Source organism: Sinocyclocheilus anshuiensis, unplaced genomic scaffold (genome assembly GCF_001515605.1).
Source record: "Sinocyclocheilus anshuiensis isolate Anshui unplaced genomic scaffold, SAMN03320099.WGS_v1.1 scaffold1826, whole genome shotgun sequence".
Lineage (NCBI taxonomy): Eukaryota > Metazoa > Chordata > Actinopteri > Cypriniformes > Cyprinidae > Sinocyclocheilus > Sinocyclocheilus anshuiensis.
In genome coordinates, this window is record NW_015542582.1 from 490,052 (window position 1) to 505,986 (window position 15,935).

General features: G+C 35.2%; 1 protein-coding gene across 1 annotated transcript; it reads left to right on the plus strand.

The window, feature by feature from the left end:
* The first annotated feature begins 276 nt into the window (after positions 1–276).
* LOC107694428 (RING finger protein 150) lies at positions 277–14,245 on the plus strand. The gene is made up of 7 exons (XM_016494119.1): positions 277–1,031; positions 5,125–5,375; positions 9,570–9,641; positions 9,751–9,833; positions 11,047–11,143; positions 12,284–12,485; positions 13,723–14,245. Exons 1-7 carry the CDS (start codon positions 581–583, stop codon positions 13,821–13,823), a joined length of 1,257 nt encoding a protein of 418 aa, XP_016349605.1. The 5' UTR covers positions 277–580; the 3' UTR covers positions 13,824–14,245.
* Positions 14,246–15,935: the final 1,690 nt, after the last annotated feature.

Below are 15,935 nucleotides of genomic sequence, written 5' to 3' on the forward strand. Positions count from 1 at the left end.
ATTTATATCATACATAAATACAAATATTTTACATATAAAAAAAATTCTGACATATATACATGCATGTGTGTGTATTTATATGCATAATAAATATACAAAGTATCACATCAACACCACACACTCACTCTAATACAATACTGAATCTAACAAATGTATACAGTCAAGTTAATAACGTAAGAAAATGGTTTCTTAGCTAACTTTCACTAACAAAGCGTGTAGGCTATTTCACGACGCTCCCTTACGCGTGTCGCGCATGCGCAGATCATCGTTCCGCCGCTAGCGGTCGCTGTTTCGCTCGCGCTCGGTCCGTTATTATTGTCACAGCAGCCGAAGGCCGAAAACATCCGACACCATGCCTCCGTCGCGCCGCTTCTGCGCGCGTTTTTCCCGAACCAACGCGCCTCTCGCACAGGCAACAGGCTCGAGAGGCTATTAACCACAAAACTCGGTCTTTTACGTCGAGTGTTTTATACGGTTTTACCATGAGTGTCGGTTACTGCGCCGCGTAAGACGGAGATTATGGAGTAAACGGGCGTCGCGCGGCCGCTAGATTCTTCATAACGGTAACAATAACACTACTATGGCACTCTCGGTGATCCAGGCGTGTCGTAGTCTAGCCCTGTCCACCTGGCTGCTGTCCTTCTGCTTCGTCCATCTGCTGTGTTTGGACTTCACGGTGGCGGAGAAGGAGGAGTGGTACACGGCGTTCGTTAACATCACGTACGTGGATCCGGTCACGGCCGAGGTCCGCACCGAGAAGACGGAGTGCGGGCGTTACGGGGAGCACTCGCTCAAACGCGAGGCCAGAGGCGTGCTGGCGATGCCCGCCGCGCCGCAGGACAGACACGCGTGCGATCCCAACAGCAGGTTCACGCCGCGCGGATACGGCGCGTGGATCGCGCTCATCAGCCGCGGGAACTGCACGTACAGAGACAAGATCCGAAACGCCGTGGGGAAAAACGCGTCAGCTGTGGTCATATTCAACGTGGGTTCCTCCAACCCCAACGAGACCATCACCATGTCTGATCCAGGTGATGCGCTTGATCAATGCATCATGTGTGGTTATGATAGCTGATGACTGCGTGGCGGGTTATGTGTGATTACATTTGCATTTAGTCATTTAGCAGACACTTTTATGTGTCTGGACAATGGGAGCATTCAAGACCAACAAAAGAGCAATGATATGCAAGTGCTATAACAAGTGTCAGTCTAACACAGTACACGTAGTACACGTTTTTATATATAATTATAGAAAACAAATAGATACAACAGAATTAGAATAGTGCTAGAATTAGAAGGTCATTGGGCAGGTCATTCCACCAGGAGGGAACAGTTAATGTAAAATCAGTGAAAGTGATTTTGTGCCTCTTTGGGATGGCACAATAAAGTTCACTTGCAGAACGCAAGCTTCTAGAGGGCACATAAGTCTGAAGTAATGCATTTAGGTAAAGGGGTGCCGAGCCAGCGGTGGTTACAAATCCATATTTGGTTATGGATTGATGGTAACTTCATAGATGCATGTCTGGCTAAATGTCATGGTCAGTGCATATGTGTGTTGATAAATACGTTCATCATCTGTCAACTAGATATGCATGTCTGGTTATGTGTTATTGTAAGTCCATATAAGGTCACGAGTGATGGCTGATGCACTTTGGTAAATGCATATGAGGTGCATAATTGCATATCTAGCATGTGTGATGGTTTATACATAAATGCAACTTGTGTAATTGATTGTGTTTTGGTAAATGTGTGATTATAAATGCATGTCTGGTTTAAAGGAGTAGTTCAGCCAAATGAAAATTTGCTGAAAATGTGCTCACCCTCAGTCCATCCGAGATGTAGATGAGTTTGTTTCTTCATCAGATTTGGAGAAATGTTGCATTGCATCACTTGCTCACGAATGGATGCTCTGCAGTGAATGGGTGCCGTCAGAATGAGAGTCCAAACAGCTGATAAAAACATCACAATAAACCACACACCACTCCAGTCCATCAGTTAACATCTGGAGAAGACAAAAGCTGCTTGTTTGTAAGAAACAAATCCATCATCATGGCATTATTTAAACCTTTGCTTCTGGCTAAAATATGAGTCCATAATCCATAATAATGCTTCCTCCAGTGAAAAAGTAAATTTTCTTTTGTCCTCTCACATCAAAATCCACAGGCATATTTGTTTAGAGCTGTTTCGGCTTGTAAACAGTGCTTGATCTGTGCAGATTTCTCTCCTGATTCAGACCAGGCCACTTTTTCACTGGAGGAAGCGTTATTATGGATCATGGACTCATGTTTTGGCCAGAAGCAACAGTTTGAAGTTAAAACACGTTGATTGATTTGTTTCTCTTGGCTTCACAAGATGTTAATTGACGGACTGGAGTGGTGTGCAGTACTTGTGGATTATTGTGATGTTTTTATCAGCTGTTTGAAATCTCATTCTGACGGCACCCATTCACTGCAATTCAGGTCCTGAAAACAGGAATTCATTCTAGTACCTTGGGCACTTTAATGTAAAGTGTCACATGCATGAGTGTTTTTGTGGGTGTTCTGTGTCAGAAACAGTTTTCTGACTTCTCTATAAAGTTCACACAGTCAGGTCCTGCAGGAAAGCGTTTGAACGTTTGTGATGCGGCTGTGGTTCTGACCAGAGTTTGCTTTCGTCCAGCTGTGTTTGTGTGTTCTCTCACATCTAGATGTCACGAGTGATGCTTTAGACGTGATGTTGGCATTCAGGCTCAACTGGAACGGTCACGTTAGCCTGCTGGTCATTCTGCGTCTTAGATGTAAATGTTTTGCGGTGAAAGTTTTCTCTTTCTCTATCTGTCTGTGAAGTGTTGCAGAAATGTTGCTGGTTTAGTTCCTCTCTTTGTTGTGCATCAGTATATCTGTGTTTCTCTCTCTTGTGGTGTTTCCCGTTTGCTTTCATTCTCTCTTTGAGCTTTGCCTTTCGTTTGGGCTGACGAGGTTTTCTGATGTTTTAAGATTTTCACTGTGCTTTTTATCAGGGGTTTTCCTCCCAAACTCTGCTGTATTTTTTTCCCTAAATTCTTTGTTCCATTTTAACGTTTCTGGATTAATTTTCTTTTTTCTTCATTTCAAATTTTCTGAATTCTGCTTTAATGGTTACATTAAATTTTAGTAATCAAAAAGCATGTCTGATTAATTAATCATAGTGCTGGGCGGTATACCGGTTCATACCGAATACCGGTGTTTATTTTTGTTATGATATGAATTTTTAAAATACCGCAATACGTATGTCGTTAAAACAGCATTCGGAACGCGACACTGTTTGAAAGGGGTCCCTTTTCACTGTTGCACTGTGGTGAGGGAACAGCTGTATGTGTTACTAAGCGCCAGCACTAATTAATCATTAAACTTTTTTAACAACAATGTATTGAAACAATTTAACAACAATTTATTGAAAGTTTAACAAAAGTACATTTATACGGCCTCATGAAATTTTTCAGTTTTTCCAGTTTTAATTTTTCTAGATAATTTTTTATCATATCCATTTTTTTTAACCAAAATTCTGTAAATGTTTTTTCCAAATTCTTTTTATTCCATTTAAATGTTTCTAGATTACCCCCCCCCCCCCTTTTTTAATTTTTTATCATATCCATTTTTTTTAACCAAAATTCTGTAAATGTTTTTTCCAAATTCTTTTTATTCCATTTAAATGTTTCTAGATTACCCCCCCCCCCATTTTTCAGATTTTTTTCTGAATTCCACAATTTATCAAAAATGTATTAAAAGTTTCACAAAATGTAAATTTTTAAGGCCACATGAAATCCATTTTATATTATTTTTCCCAAGATCCAAGTTTTCCATCATAATTTTTATGGATTCTGTTTTAAATTAATAAAATATTAATAATTGAAAAACGTATATAATTGAGTTCATAAAACTTGAACAATTTAATAATCATTACAATTTGTAAAATAATAGTGTCCTATTTTTTATTTATTTTTATCTATTGTCTGCTTTATCTGGATTTTTGATTTAATACCAATTTTTTTAAATCAAAAACAGTGGTAATCAAATGAAGGCCTGAAACAATAACAATTATAAATACTAAGAATATTTTAAAATACAATCAAATGAAAATGAACAATTTTGTTTATATAGCAAACAAAGTACTGCACAACACAGAGGCTTACTGTTAAAATTAAAACATAGAAGAAAAATTGTGATACTCCTTTAATAAACAAAGTTATATACTTCAAATTAAATCAAACTTTTATTTCAATGGGTTGGCGTGAAGACCTTTGAAGTTCTGTGTATCTGATAATAGTTTTACATGCATACATACGTCATATTTAATTAGTCTTTTTTTGGTTTAATAATTATGATTCATTCTGCAGCTCTACTTTTAATTTAGGCCTATTCATCCAAAATTTGCCAAAATCCATGACTGTTTAAATTCCAATTTTATTGTGCCACTAATAAGCATTTTAAACTTTCTTTGTCTAAATATGTTTATTTGAGCATTGGTTGTGTGCTGGTTATACTTGTTGTTAGGGCTGTGCAATTAATCGCATGCGATTAATTGCACAGCCCTACTTGTTGTTAATGATCGCACACAACCAATGCTCAAATAAACATATTTAGACAAAGAAAGTTTAAAATGCTTATTAGTGGCACAATAAAATTGGAATTTAAACAGTCATGGATTTTGGCAAATTTTGGATGAATAGGCCTAAATTAAAAGTAGAGCTGCAGAATGAATCATAATTATTAAACCAAAAAAAGACTAATTAAATATGACGTATGTATGCATGTAAAACTATTATCAGATACACAGAACTTCAAAGGTCTTCACGCCAACCCATTGAAATAAAAGTTTGATTTAATTTGAAGTATATAACTTTGTTTATTAAAGGAGTATCACAATTTTTCTTCTATGTTTTAATTTTAACAGTAAGCCTCTGTGTTGTGCAGTACTTTGTTTGCTATATAAACAAAATTGTTCATTTTCATTTGATTGTATTTTAAAATATTCTTAGTAATTGCACAGCCCTACTTGTTGTTAATGATCAGGATAAACTCTGCTCCTCTTTGCGGGTTATTTTGCCCACAGAGGAAGCGAGTTAGTCTAGTTGAGGCGCTGGTTAACTGTGGCTCTGTGTTTCAGGCACCGGTGACGTGGTGGCCATCATGATTCCCGAGCCGAAGGGTCGTGATCTAGTTCTTCTGATGGAGAGGAACATAACCGTTCACATGCACATCACCATCGGAACACGCAACCTCCAGAAATACGTCAGTCGCACCTCTGTGGTCTTCGTCTCCATCTCCTTCATCATCCTCATGATCATCTCGCTGGCCTGGCTCGTCTTTTACTACATCCAGCGCTTCAGATACGCCAACGCCAGGGACCGCAACCAGGTACAAACCTGACAAACATCGTCTTAAGTTATGAAATTATTTGCTTGAAAAGTGCAGCCTAAGTGTACAAATGCCTTTTGCAGTGAAGGATCCTTAGATCCTCACGTGCAAATTGTGTTTTCATGTTTTTTACTTAATTTATAATCATGTATTCACATAATCATTTTATAATCATTAGTCATTCATATGATTTATTATTTGATTATTTTTATCATCATTATATTAAGTATTTTTATTGTCTATTCATTTATTCATTCATTCATTCATTTATTATGTTTCTATATTTTATATTTCTTATTCATTTTCCCTTGCTTATGCTTTTCCATTGTTGTTCAATCTCATGGTTGTGGGGCTTCATGAACTGTTTTGTCTGTATGAATAAGAGATGGATAAGGGGGGGATGTTCATGGAAACCCAAGGTTTACGGGATGATGTTGTGAATCAGTTTGATATATCATTACTTGCTGAATTTGTGCTCATCAGACGAAGTTTGAACATTGAGACATACGCAACTAAGATTGTTCAATAAACTCTTACTTTTTACCATCATCACTTCGTCTCCTGCTTCTGCTCTTCTCTGGCTTTTCTCGACAGAAGACTGTTAAACACTCGTTTTGGGTATTTTTGGATACCAGACAAGACTTGCTGTTAACAGGGTTTGGGTATCGACAGCTCTGCTGTCTAGTTGTTCTGTTACTGGACAAACTGATATTTTCTGACGGTATCTGGTGTCCGGGGCTGGATCCTAATTATTATCTGCCGTGGAGACCCGATCAAACAGCAGCCATCGTATGTCTCGGATTGGTTTCACTCAAAATGACCATGTGTTATTATTTATTATTATTATTAATGAAATATAAGAAAAATATTTATACTTTTTATGTTCTTCTTAAATACTGAAATTTTATTGTGCAGCGAAATATTACATTAATAATATTTCAAATATTTGTAATTTATATTTTTTTATTATCATTTATACAAATAAAAATAAAATTAGCAATAATAATCATTATATTTTTTCTTAAACTATTTTTTATTTTACAGTGGAATATTCCATTAATATTTACATTTTTATTTAGTTATGTTTTATTTGATAAGAAAATAAGATAAAATAATAAAATTGCTATCATAAAATTATAAATCATAAAATAATTATAAATATATACTTTTTTCTTAAATACTGAAATTTTATTGTACAGTGAAATATTACATTAACAATAATTCACATTTTATTCATTTTTATGTGTATTTTATTATTATAATTATTTATACAAATAATAATACAATTTAAAAATATATTAATAATGATTGTTTTGTGTTTACCTGTTTTTATTTTAAAGTGTAGTTTCATTGATGATATTTTCTTTTTTCTTTAGTAGTTATTTTTCTTTAGTATTATTAATAATAATATATTAAAAATAAAACTTATTATTGTTATAATTATTATTATAATTTCATAGCCACATTGATTATAAAATCACAAAAAGTTGGTCAAATTGTGCAGCCCTACAAACAAGCACAGCAAACTTGGAATTAAAAGAAATATATATCGGAAAAATCGCAATTAGACATTTCCCACCCCAAAAATTGTTCAGCTTTAAGATCAAACCACATTCTTTCACCACTGCTGCTTATTTTCAGTGGTTTGTGTAGTGGTGGAAAGAGTACTAAGAAATTGTACTTAAGTAAAAGTATTGCTACTTAAGGAATACTTTACTTGAGTACAAGTAAAAGTACTGAAAAATAATATGACTCAAGTAAGAGTAAAAAAGTCGTTTGCTGAAAAACTACTCAAGTTACTGCGTTACAAAGTACTTTAGTAACATAGCTTGTATCACAGTAAAGATTTTTATAAAGAATATTTCCTGTCTCACTGTGATAAGAAGCAACATGGAACCGCAGAAGCTATCTGTTTCAAACACGACTGATGTTATATAGTGATTTTGGAGCAAAACATGATATTAGTCTCATAAATTGTCATGTTTGACGCTATGTTAAGCAAACATGCTACCTATCCCTGTTGCCAGGAGCAACTGTTTTATAACTAATTTTGAAAAGTACATTCACATAAGATTATGTGGTTGTTTTTAAGAAGGGCAAAAGCAAAGAAGGGTAAGTGAAGGTTTAAAAGAAAAGAAAGGGTCACAGCTGAATAACATGCAGATAGAGACGCTTTGACTGATGAAACATGGAAGGCAATAAACACACAATTGCAGTGCAACGCTAATTGACATAGCTTGTATCACAGTAAAGATTTTTATAAAGAATATTTCCTGTCTCACTGTGATAAGAAGCAACATGGAACCGCAGAAGCTATCTGTTTCAAACACGACTGATGTTATATAGTGATTTTGGAGCAAAACATGATATTAGTCTCATAATTTGTCATGTTTGACGCTATGTTAAGCAAACATACTACCTATCCCTGTTGCCAGGAGCAACTGTTTTATAACTAGTTTTGAAAAGTACATTCACGTATAAAATTATGTGGTTGTTTTCAAGAAGGGCAAAAGCAAAGAAGGGTAAGTGAAGGTTTAAAAGAAAGGGTTTAAAACAGTGTGAATGGTAATAATAAATGAATAAAAAATCTTCGATATCATTCACATTTATTATTACTTATTTATTGCAAAATATTTCATAGTTAGCTAAATACTATGAATGAAAATCAACAGGCTAAAGAACACTTACACAAGCATGTGTGTGCAGCAGAGAAAACAGCACAAGTCTTCTTGACTTGAATGGTTTAAAATCACATTAAAAGTGTAGTTTGTTGCAATAACAAAGGTGGACTCCAGGCACATTTTTGGTAGGACAAAAAAAAAAAGATTCTGGAATAGGATGCTTTTAAGGTCAGGAATCGTCTAGTTATTATAAAATTTTAATTTTGATTCCTCTTATCGATTCCTTTGTGTGCATTTTAATATGACTTTAAACCATTCAAGCACAAGAAGACTCATGCACTGTTTTCTGTCCTGCAAACATAGGGCCATCATTTCAGAAATGAGGGGGACAGAAATGTAAAAAAATAACTTGTCAAATTGACGGGCTTTATTTTTTCTTGTGTATTTTAATTGGATAATAAATCAAATACACTGCTGGATGATAACCAACAATTTGTATTCTATAATATTTTTTTCTGTATTTTCCTAATGACAATTTTAGAATTGGTTTATACAAACACATAATAAGGCAGAATATTTTCTATACTGAATTAAATGTTACGTCAATTAGCACTGCATTATTCATATACTATATTTATTACCTCGAAATGACCTGAAATTACCTTTTTTTTAGCTACAGCAATAGCAGGATGCCTTTGTCCATATTAGGGATTTCCTGCATGTCATAAGTTATTACTTCTACTGGGCTGTTTTGGACTTTCTGCGCGAGAGCACCCTCCGGCTTCGAGTATGAATGAAACATACACTGCACGAGAGTGTTTAGAGCTCCGTAATGTTCACATCAACTGCACTGTTAAAGAGGGATTTTTACCATTTAACTGAACTGTGTGCATGTATTTTAGACACTTACATTGTTCTTGCTCCATCCATGCAATATTCTATCAACCGAGTTTTCTATTTACTTATACTGCTGTGTCCTGGTAATATCAACGGTTTGACCCATTTCAAGAGCTGACAAAATTACGATTTAAAATCAGAGCATAGCTCACATTCACTAAAATATTGAAACGCTATGCTGATTCAAAACGACAACGCCGGTGATTGACAATCAAAGCAAAGTGCGGTTTGAACGCCCCGCCCCCGCAGCTGAACTGGACATTTTGATTGGTTTTACACCCGAGTCAGACCTGTCTGTTATTGGCTGAAGTGCAGGGCTTCACCCCAGGAGTTTGAAAAGTGCCCGTCAAACGCCGGCTCGCTCTTCTCCATCGGCGCCACGTTTGTCTCAAGAAAGTATAAAAAATTTACTCAAGTACTGTAACGAAAGTATTTGTAATTAGTTACTTTCCACCTCTAGGTTTGTGTGTGTTTAAACGTGACCCTAAAACATGATTACAGGCCACAGGAAGTGACTTTCATCACAGGAAAACAACCGCAGCCTGAAGGCAACAGAGCCTTTCATTACAGCCCTCAGTCTTTAATTATTCTAACGAGAGACGGATGTAGAAGATAACACTCTGAAGTCGAAGGAGAAAAGCGTTTATTAATCACGTTCTGTTCTCTGATTGGTCAGAGGAGGCTGGGCGACGCTGCCAAAAAAGCCATCAGCCAGTTACAAGTGCGGACCATCAGGAAAGGCGATCAGGTGAACAAATAAACATTCAATATGGCAGTCTTTAAAGCAGTGGGTTCTGCTGATATGGAGTCCTGCACTCTGTGTTTTGTCTTTATAATGTGTGTGTTTTTTCCTGTAGGAGACGGAGAGTGATTTTGATAACTGTGCCGTGTGTATCGAGGGTTATAAACCAAATGATGTTGTGAGAATCTTACCTTGCAGGTAAACACACACCTGACTGTACTTTTGATAAGTCACTAACAAGATAGCTACATTAAATCAGCTTTTTTTTTTCAATAGTAAAGCAATATAATACTACATTGTATATTTCGTCTAATTTTATTTATATTATAGTAGGTTCATTTTTTTAATGTTTTTGAAAGAAGTCTCTTCTGCTCACCAAGACTGCATTTATTTGATTAAAAATACAGAAAAATTATTTAAAATTGCAAAATATTATTTCTATTTAAAATAGCTGTTTTCTATGTGAATATCTGTTAAACTGTAATTTATTGCTGTGATCAAATCTGAATTTTCAGCATCATTACTCCAGTCTTCAGTGTCACATGATCCTTCAGAAATCATTCTAATATGCTGATTTGATGCTCAAGAAACATTTATTATTATTATCAATGTTGAAAACAGTTGCGCTGCCCAATATTTTCGTGGAAACCGTGATACATTTCATTTTTCAGGATTCGTTGATGAATAGAAAGTTCAAAAAACAGCATTTATTTGAAATAGGAATCTTTTGTAACATTATAAATGTCTTTACTGTCACTTTTGATCAATTTAATACATCTTTGATGAATAAATTAATTTAATAAAAAAAAAAATCACTGACCTCAAGCTTTTGAATGGATATAGTATATATACTGTATTATATATACTATACTATATTTATTTCTATGTTTTCATATAACAAAGTTGCTAAATACTCTCTTATTTGCTACAAAAAGAGGATGTAAGTGGTGTGCAGGTCTTTTTGTATCAATTCATTGAAATTCATTCAGTGTTCAACTGAAAACTCGCAAACATGAGAGGCTGCTGTATTAAGACTCGTTCACACCAAGGACGATAACTATAAAGATAACGATAAAGATATAGTTCTAAAAATCGTTCTCAGTATTAAAGAATAGCAGAGTCCACACCACAGCTATAACGATAAAGAAAAAGAGAAATGATATCCAGCTTTTTTCCAGCTGATGAACGATAAAAAATTGTCAGCCAATCAGAATCAATCCTGCTATAATGAGCTCGAGAATTTAAAGTGGCAGACGAGCGTGCGCTTAGAATAAACAGACGATATCGTTTGCTGGTGTGAACGATATCGTTATCTTTATAGTTATCGTTCTTGGTGTGAGCGGGGCTTTAGACTGATAAACCCACATCTGTCCCTCCTTCATGGTCTTCACTGTTCGTCTGCTTCTCGCAGGCATCTGTTTCATAAGGGCTGTGTCGACCCGTGGTTGGTGGACCATCGCACGTGTCCCATGTGTAAAATGAACATCCTCAAAGCTCTCGGCCTCACGGTTGGTGTTTTTTCTCTCTCCCTCGTCGCTGTGCAGAGGTCAGGCTCCTGTGTCGTGTGCTGTTTGTGCATGTTTTAGTCCTCCTCGAGTGCAGAGAGAAATGAGCTGAACACGAAGCTTCAGACAGAATCAGTGTAATACAAACAGCTGAATAACAGTCTGAATAAATTAACTTTATTATTAATAATAATGATACTAAATATTATTTAATTATTATTAATTACGGTAATGAATTGATACATTAAATTGTTTCCAGAGGAATCATTATTTTCATTTTATCCTATTTTATTTTGTTTTTTTTAACATTAATACTTTTAATTATTTTTTAAATATATTTTCTGTTTTCATTTTAATTTGAAAGTTTTAGTCATTCTGTTGTGTTTTTGTCATTTGTATTAGTATTTTTTTTTTTAATATGTCTGTATAGTGTTTTTATTAATTTTATTTAATTTTTAGTTATATTTTTCAAATATTTCCATTGGATTCATTTTTTTATTTCATCTTATTGTATTTTTTTATTTAGTTCTTAAAACATTGATGTTCGCTAATAACATTGTATTGTGCCATAATGAGTGTAATTTTAGAATCACTGATACTATAAAAGTTTATTTAATATTTTGACATTTTTATATTTATGTGGTTTACATTTTCATTTGTTAGAGTTTTTGTAATTTTGTTGTGATTTTGGCTTTTTTTTTTTTTTTTATATCTATAAAAAAATGTAGTTATGCTAATACATTGAGTTAGACTAAATGAAAAAAGGATGTCTTGTTTTCATTTTAATTTTAGTTAAAGTTTTAGTACTTTTGTTGTGTTTTTGTCATTTTTGTAGATTTAAAAAAAAGTTTTTATTGAGATATAATAAAGTTTAACTAAATGAAAATAAAATGATGCCTTGCTAACTAGATAAAATAAAACAAGTTTAATTTTTTTTTAATTTTAAGTTAGTTTTTCAAGTTATGAAATTTATTTCATGTAGTTTATTTGATAGTAGTTTAATGCTTAATTGTAATAATCCTGGCCTTAACCATGGTAGAATCCCTGAAATTCATGGCTTATTGCTTCAGTATGGCTATAGTGTAATTCTATTGTATTTAACTCTATGCTGTGTGATTGTGGTGTAATTCTGTTCACATGCAGTCGAGTGCCGAGTGTCTGAATGAACCTCTGGACTACGAGCTTGCCGTGGGGGGCGTGGCTCTCAACGCCATGGTGATGAGCGATGATGTCATGGCCGGCGATGTCGTCGGGGGGCGTGACCCTGGAGTGAGGATGGTGGGTCTCCCTCAGGTCCTCCTGGACTCTGAGCCACTGTCCCAGGACACCTTGCCAACCGAACAGAGTGAGTGTGCGAACGAGTTCATAAACATTGATTTCTGTGAGAGAGGAAGTCGTCCTCTTCTCTAGTGCAAGGCCTTGTGGGTAATAATTTACATTTTTGCATTTAGAAGATGCTTTTATCAAAAGTGACAAATAATAGTGCACATTTAATAACAGGCCAAAAAAGCATGCACAAATATGCATGTGGCAAAAATGGCAAACCACCCAGACAGTCTTGTGACTAAAGCGTACATTTTAGCATACTTTTAAAAAATAGTATGCACTACAGAAATAATACACTTCAAGCACAAACTGAATGCAATGTTTTGGACATTTAATTGCATGTTAATTGCAATTAAATGAAAATGTATTGTATGTAAAATGAAATTAGCTGAACTTTAGAGCACTTCTTTTGACCCACTTAAGTTAGACGTAAGTACACCTTTATATGTAATTTCATAATTACTTCTATTGTCTCGAAATATGGTTAAAGTGCACTGCTGAATGAACTGACAAGCATTTATGGGAAACTAAAATATACTTTAATGTCATTTCTGTTAAAACATGCATGTCATGTTTTGAAATATAACAGAGTTGTTATAGTTAACTAAAACCATAAAAAATGTTTCTTGAAATAAAATAAATGTTAACTGAAATTGTTACTGTAACTTATTTTGACTTTTATTTGATCATTTCTCATTTTCATTGAGTTTAACTTAATGTACTAAAATAACTAAAACTGAAATGAAAATATAACAAAAACTATATAGACATATAACAACAAAAATAAAAATGACAACACAAAAATTACTAAAAAAAAACAACTAATCCAAACTATTAATGAAAACTATAATATATATCATTCCTACTAAAATAAATCACATCCATACTAAAATAAGTTGCAATTTAGTACATTTAAAATATATTAACTTTAAATGTAATATCATGTAATATCTTCAGTATGTTAGTCAACACATCAGAATAATTGTACTTCTTTAATAAAGCATGGCAAAAATATAAAAAAAATTATTTAAAATGTACTTTAAGTTACAATGAAAATGAAAATCTTTAGGTTGCCTTTTATTTCATTAATATTATTATATACTTTAAGGTTTACACTACAAGTGCACATTCAGTTAACCATTTTGAAATACGATTTGCAACTCGTTCTTATTTTGCATGCTATTTAGTAAGGACAGCATACAAATTAGGACACAGCCGTACTGATGAATATCTTTATTACTGTCTTTCCTCCGCAGGTGAGTTACAACCAATAGCTAGTGGCAGTTCAGAGATGTCGCTCGCTACGGGGGCGGGGCATTCGGACATTGACACGCCCACCGACGACCCAAAGTGCTGATCTGGCCCCACCCACTCATGCTCAAAAGTTTGGGTGACCACTCAGACGGGTTAAATGGGCTTCGAATGGCCAGTGATTGACCGTGTAACAAACACACTGCCTGCTGAGTACATACTACAGTCCACGTCCGATGTTACGTTCATTTCATCTTTCTTCTACATTCTCTGAAAAGCAGGGTAAACTCTGTTCTCTCTCGCCCGCAGTGCACACTACAGCTAAAGCACTTGTTCGGTATCGGCAGACGATCGGTTCTGCTTTGCTCGACAATCTTCTCTTTCCTACCGCCGCAGTGTTCGCTGCCCATTTCACCATTTGTATGTGATCCCAGCAGAAAGAACGTGTCAAAGACTATTTTGAATCTGATCAGAAGTGGTTTATTTTTCTATAGAGAAGCATTTGATGTGCTTGGGTTCTGCAGTATTAAAAAAAAACAGAGAGAATCTCAGTATTTAGACGTCTTCCTCTTGGAGATTTCTTGGGATTTGGCCCTCACCAAAGACGCCAGACCTGGAGCGTGTGACAGACGTTGTACGGGACAGAACTGTGGGACTTTCTAGGAAGTGCTCTTTGGATTCAGTGGAGCAGGACATGTGATGTTTGCTGTGCATGCCACATGCCCTGTCCACTTGAGATTTTAGTGGATTTAATTTAAAGGGATAGTTTACCTAAAAATGAATGCTTACTGGCAGTGTCCTCACCCTCAGGCCATCCAAGATTTGAGAAGAAGAACGGATTTGGAGAAATTCCGTCATTTGTTCACAAGTAGATCCTCCGCAGTGAATGGGTGCCGTCAGAATGAGAGTCCAAACAGCTGATAAAAACATCACAATAATCCCCAAGTAATCCACACCACTCCAGTCCATCAGTTAACATCTTAAGAAGCCAAAAGCTGTGTGTTTGTAAGAAACAAATCCATCATTAAGATGTTTTTAACTTCAAACCGTTGCCTTTGGCTAAAAAACAAGTCCATAATCCATAATAATGCTTCCTCCAGTGAAAAAGTGGTCTGGTCTGAATCAGGAGAGAAATCTGCTCAGATCAAGCAGCGTTTACAAGCCAAAATAGTCTGAAACTGCTCTAAACAAACATGTTGATTAATTTTTTGATGAGAGAGAATAACAAGGGATGGACTTTATTACTGGAGGAAGCGTCATTATGGATATTTTACCAAAGGCAATGGTCTGAAGTTAAGCATGCCTTAATGATAGTTTTTTTTTTCTTTCTTAAAAAGACGCAGCTTTTGTCTTCTCCAGATGTTAACTGATGGACTGGAGTGGTGTGGATTACTTGTGGATTATTGTGATGTTTTTATCAGCTGTTTGGACTCTCATTCTGACGGCACCCATTCACTGCAGAGCATCCATTGCTGAGACTCAGAGAGAAATCTGATGAAGAAACAAACTCATCTATATCTTGGATGACCTGAGAGTGAGAAAATTCAGCAAACTTTTTTTTTCTTTTTTTTTTTTTCCGGTGAACCATTTCTTTAAAGGGAGAGCTCACCCCATAAGTGATTGTTCTGTTACTGTTTATTCACCCATGGGTCTAAATCGCTATTATTCTTTTTTTCTTTTCTTTAAAACTCCAGAAATCACCATAAAAGTTGTTCATATGACTTGTGCACTATATTCAAACAGTTCCAGATGTTTTTGGCAAAACAAAGTTGTGGAAATACACGAGGGTGAGTAAATGATCGTTTTCAGGTGCACTGTTCCTTTAAATCTGTAACTCGTTCTTCCTTGTTTGACTGTATATTGTAAATAGAGAATAATTTTGTCCAATTCTCTCCTTAATTGCCCAGTTTTTCCATCATGCACTTTATGTATTTAGAGATTGGATTTCGTTTTGAGATTGGGATTTCGGTCACAAGTTTGTATACTCGCACACAAAACACACGTGCAGTTCACCTCACCGTATTTCTCTCTCTCACACACACACACACACACACACACACACACACACACACACACTCAGTAACTCACCACACACACACACACACACACACACACACACACACACTCAGTAGACATTTGTACCATTTCATGCTCAGTATTTTGCACGTGTTTCAGTCAGACTATGCTTTGAATATTAATAAATTTTAATGTAAATTTT

Coding starts and splice junctions, on each gene's coding strand:
- LOC107694428 (XM_016494119.1), top strand. CDS start 581: ATGGCACTCTCGGTGATCCAGGCGTGTCGTAGTCTAGCCCTGTCCACC. Junction 9,642..9,750: donor CCATCAGGAAAGGCGATCAG/GTGAACAAATAA, acceptor TTTTTCCTGTAG/GAGACGGAGAGTGATTTTGA. Junction 12,486..13,722: donor CACCTTGCCAACCGAACAGA/GTGAGTGTGCGA, acceptor TTTCCTCCGCAG/GTGAGTTACAACCAATAGCT.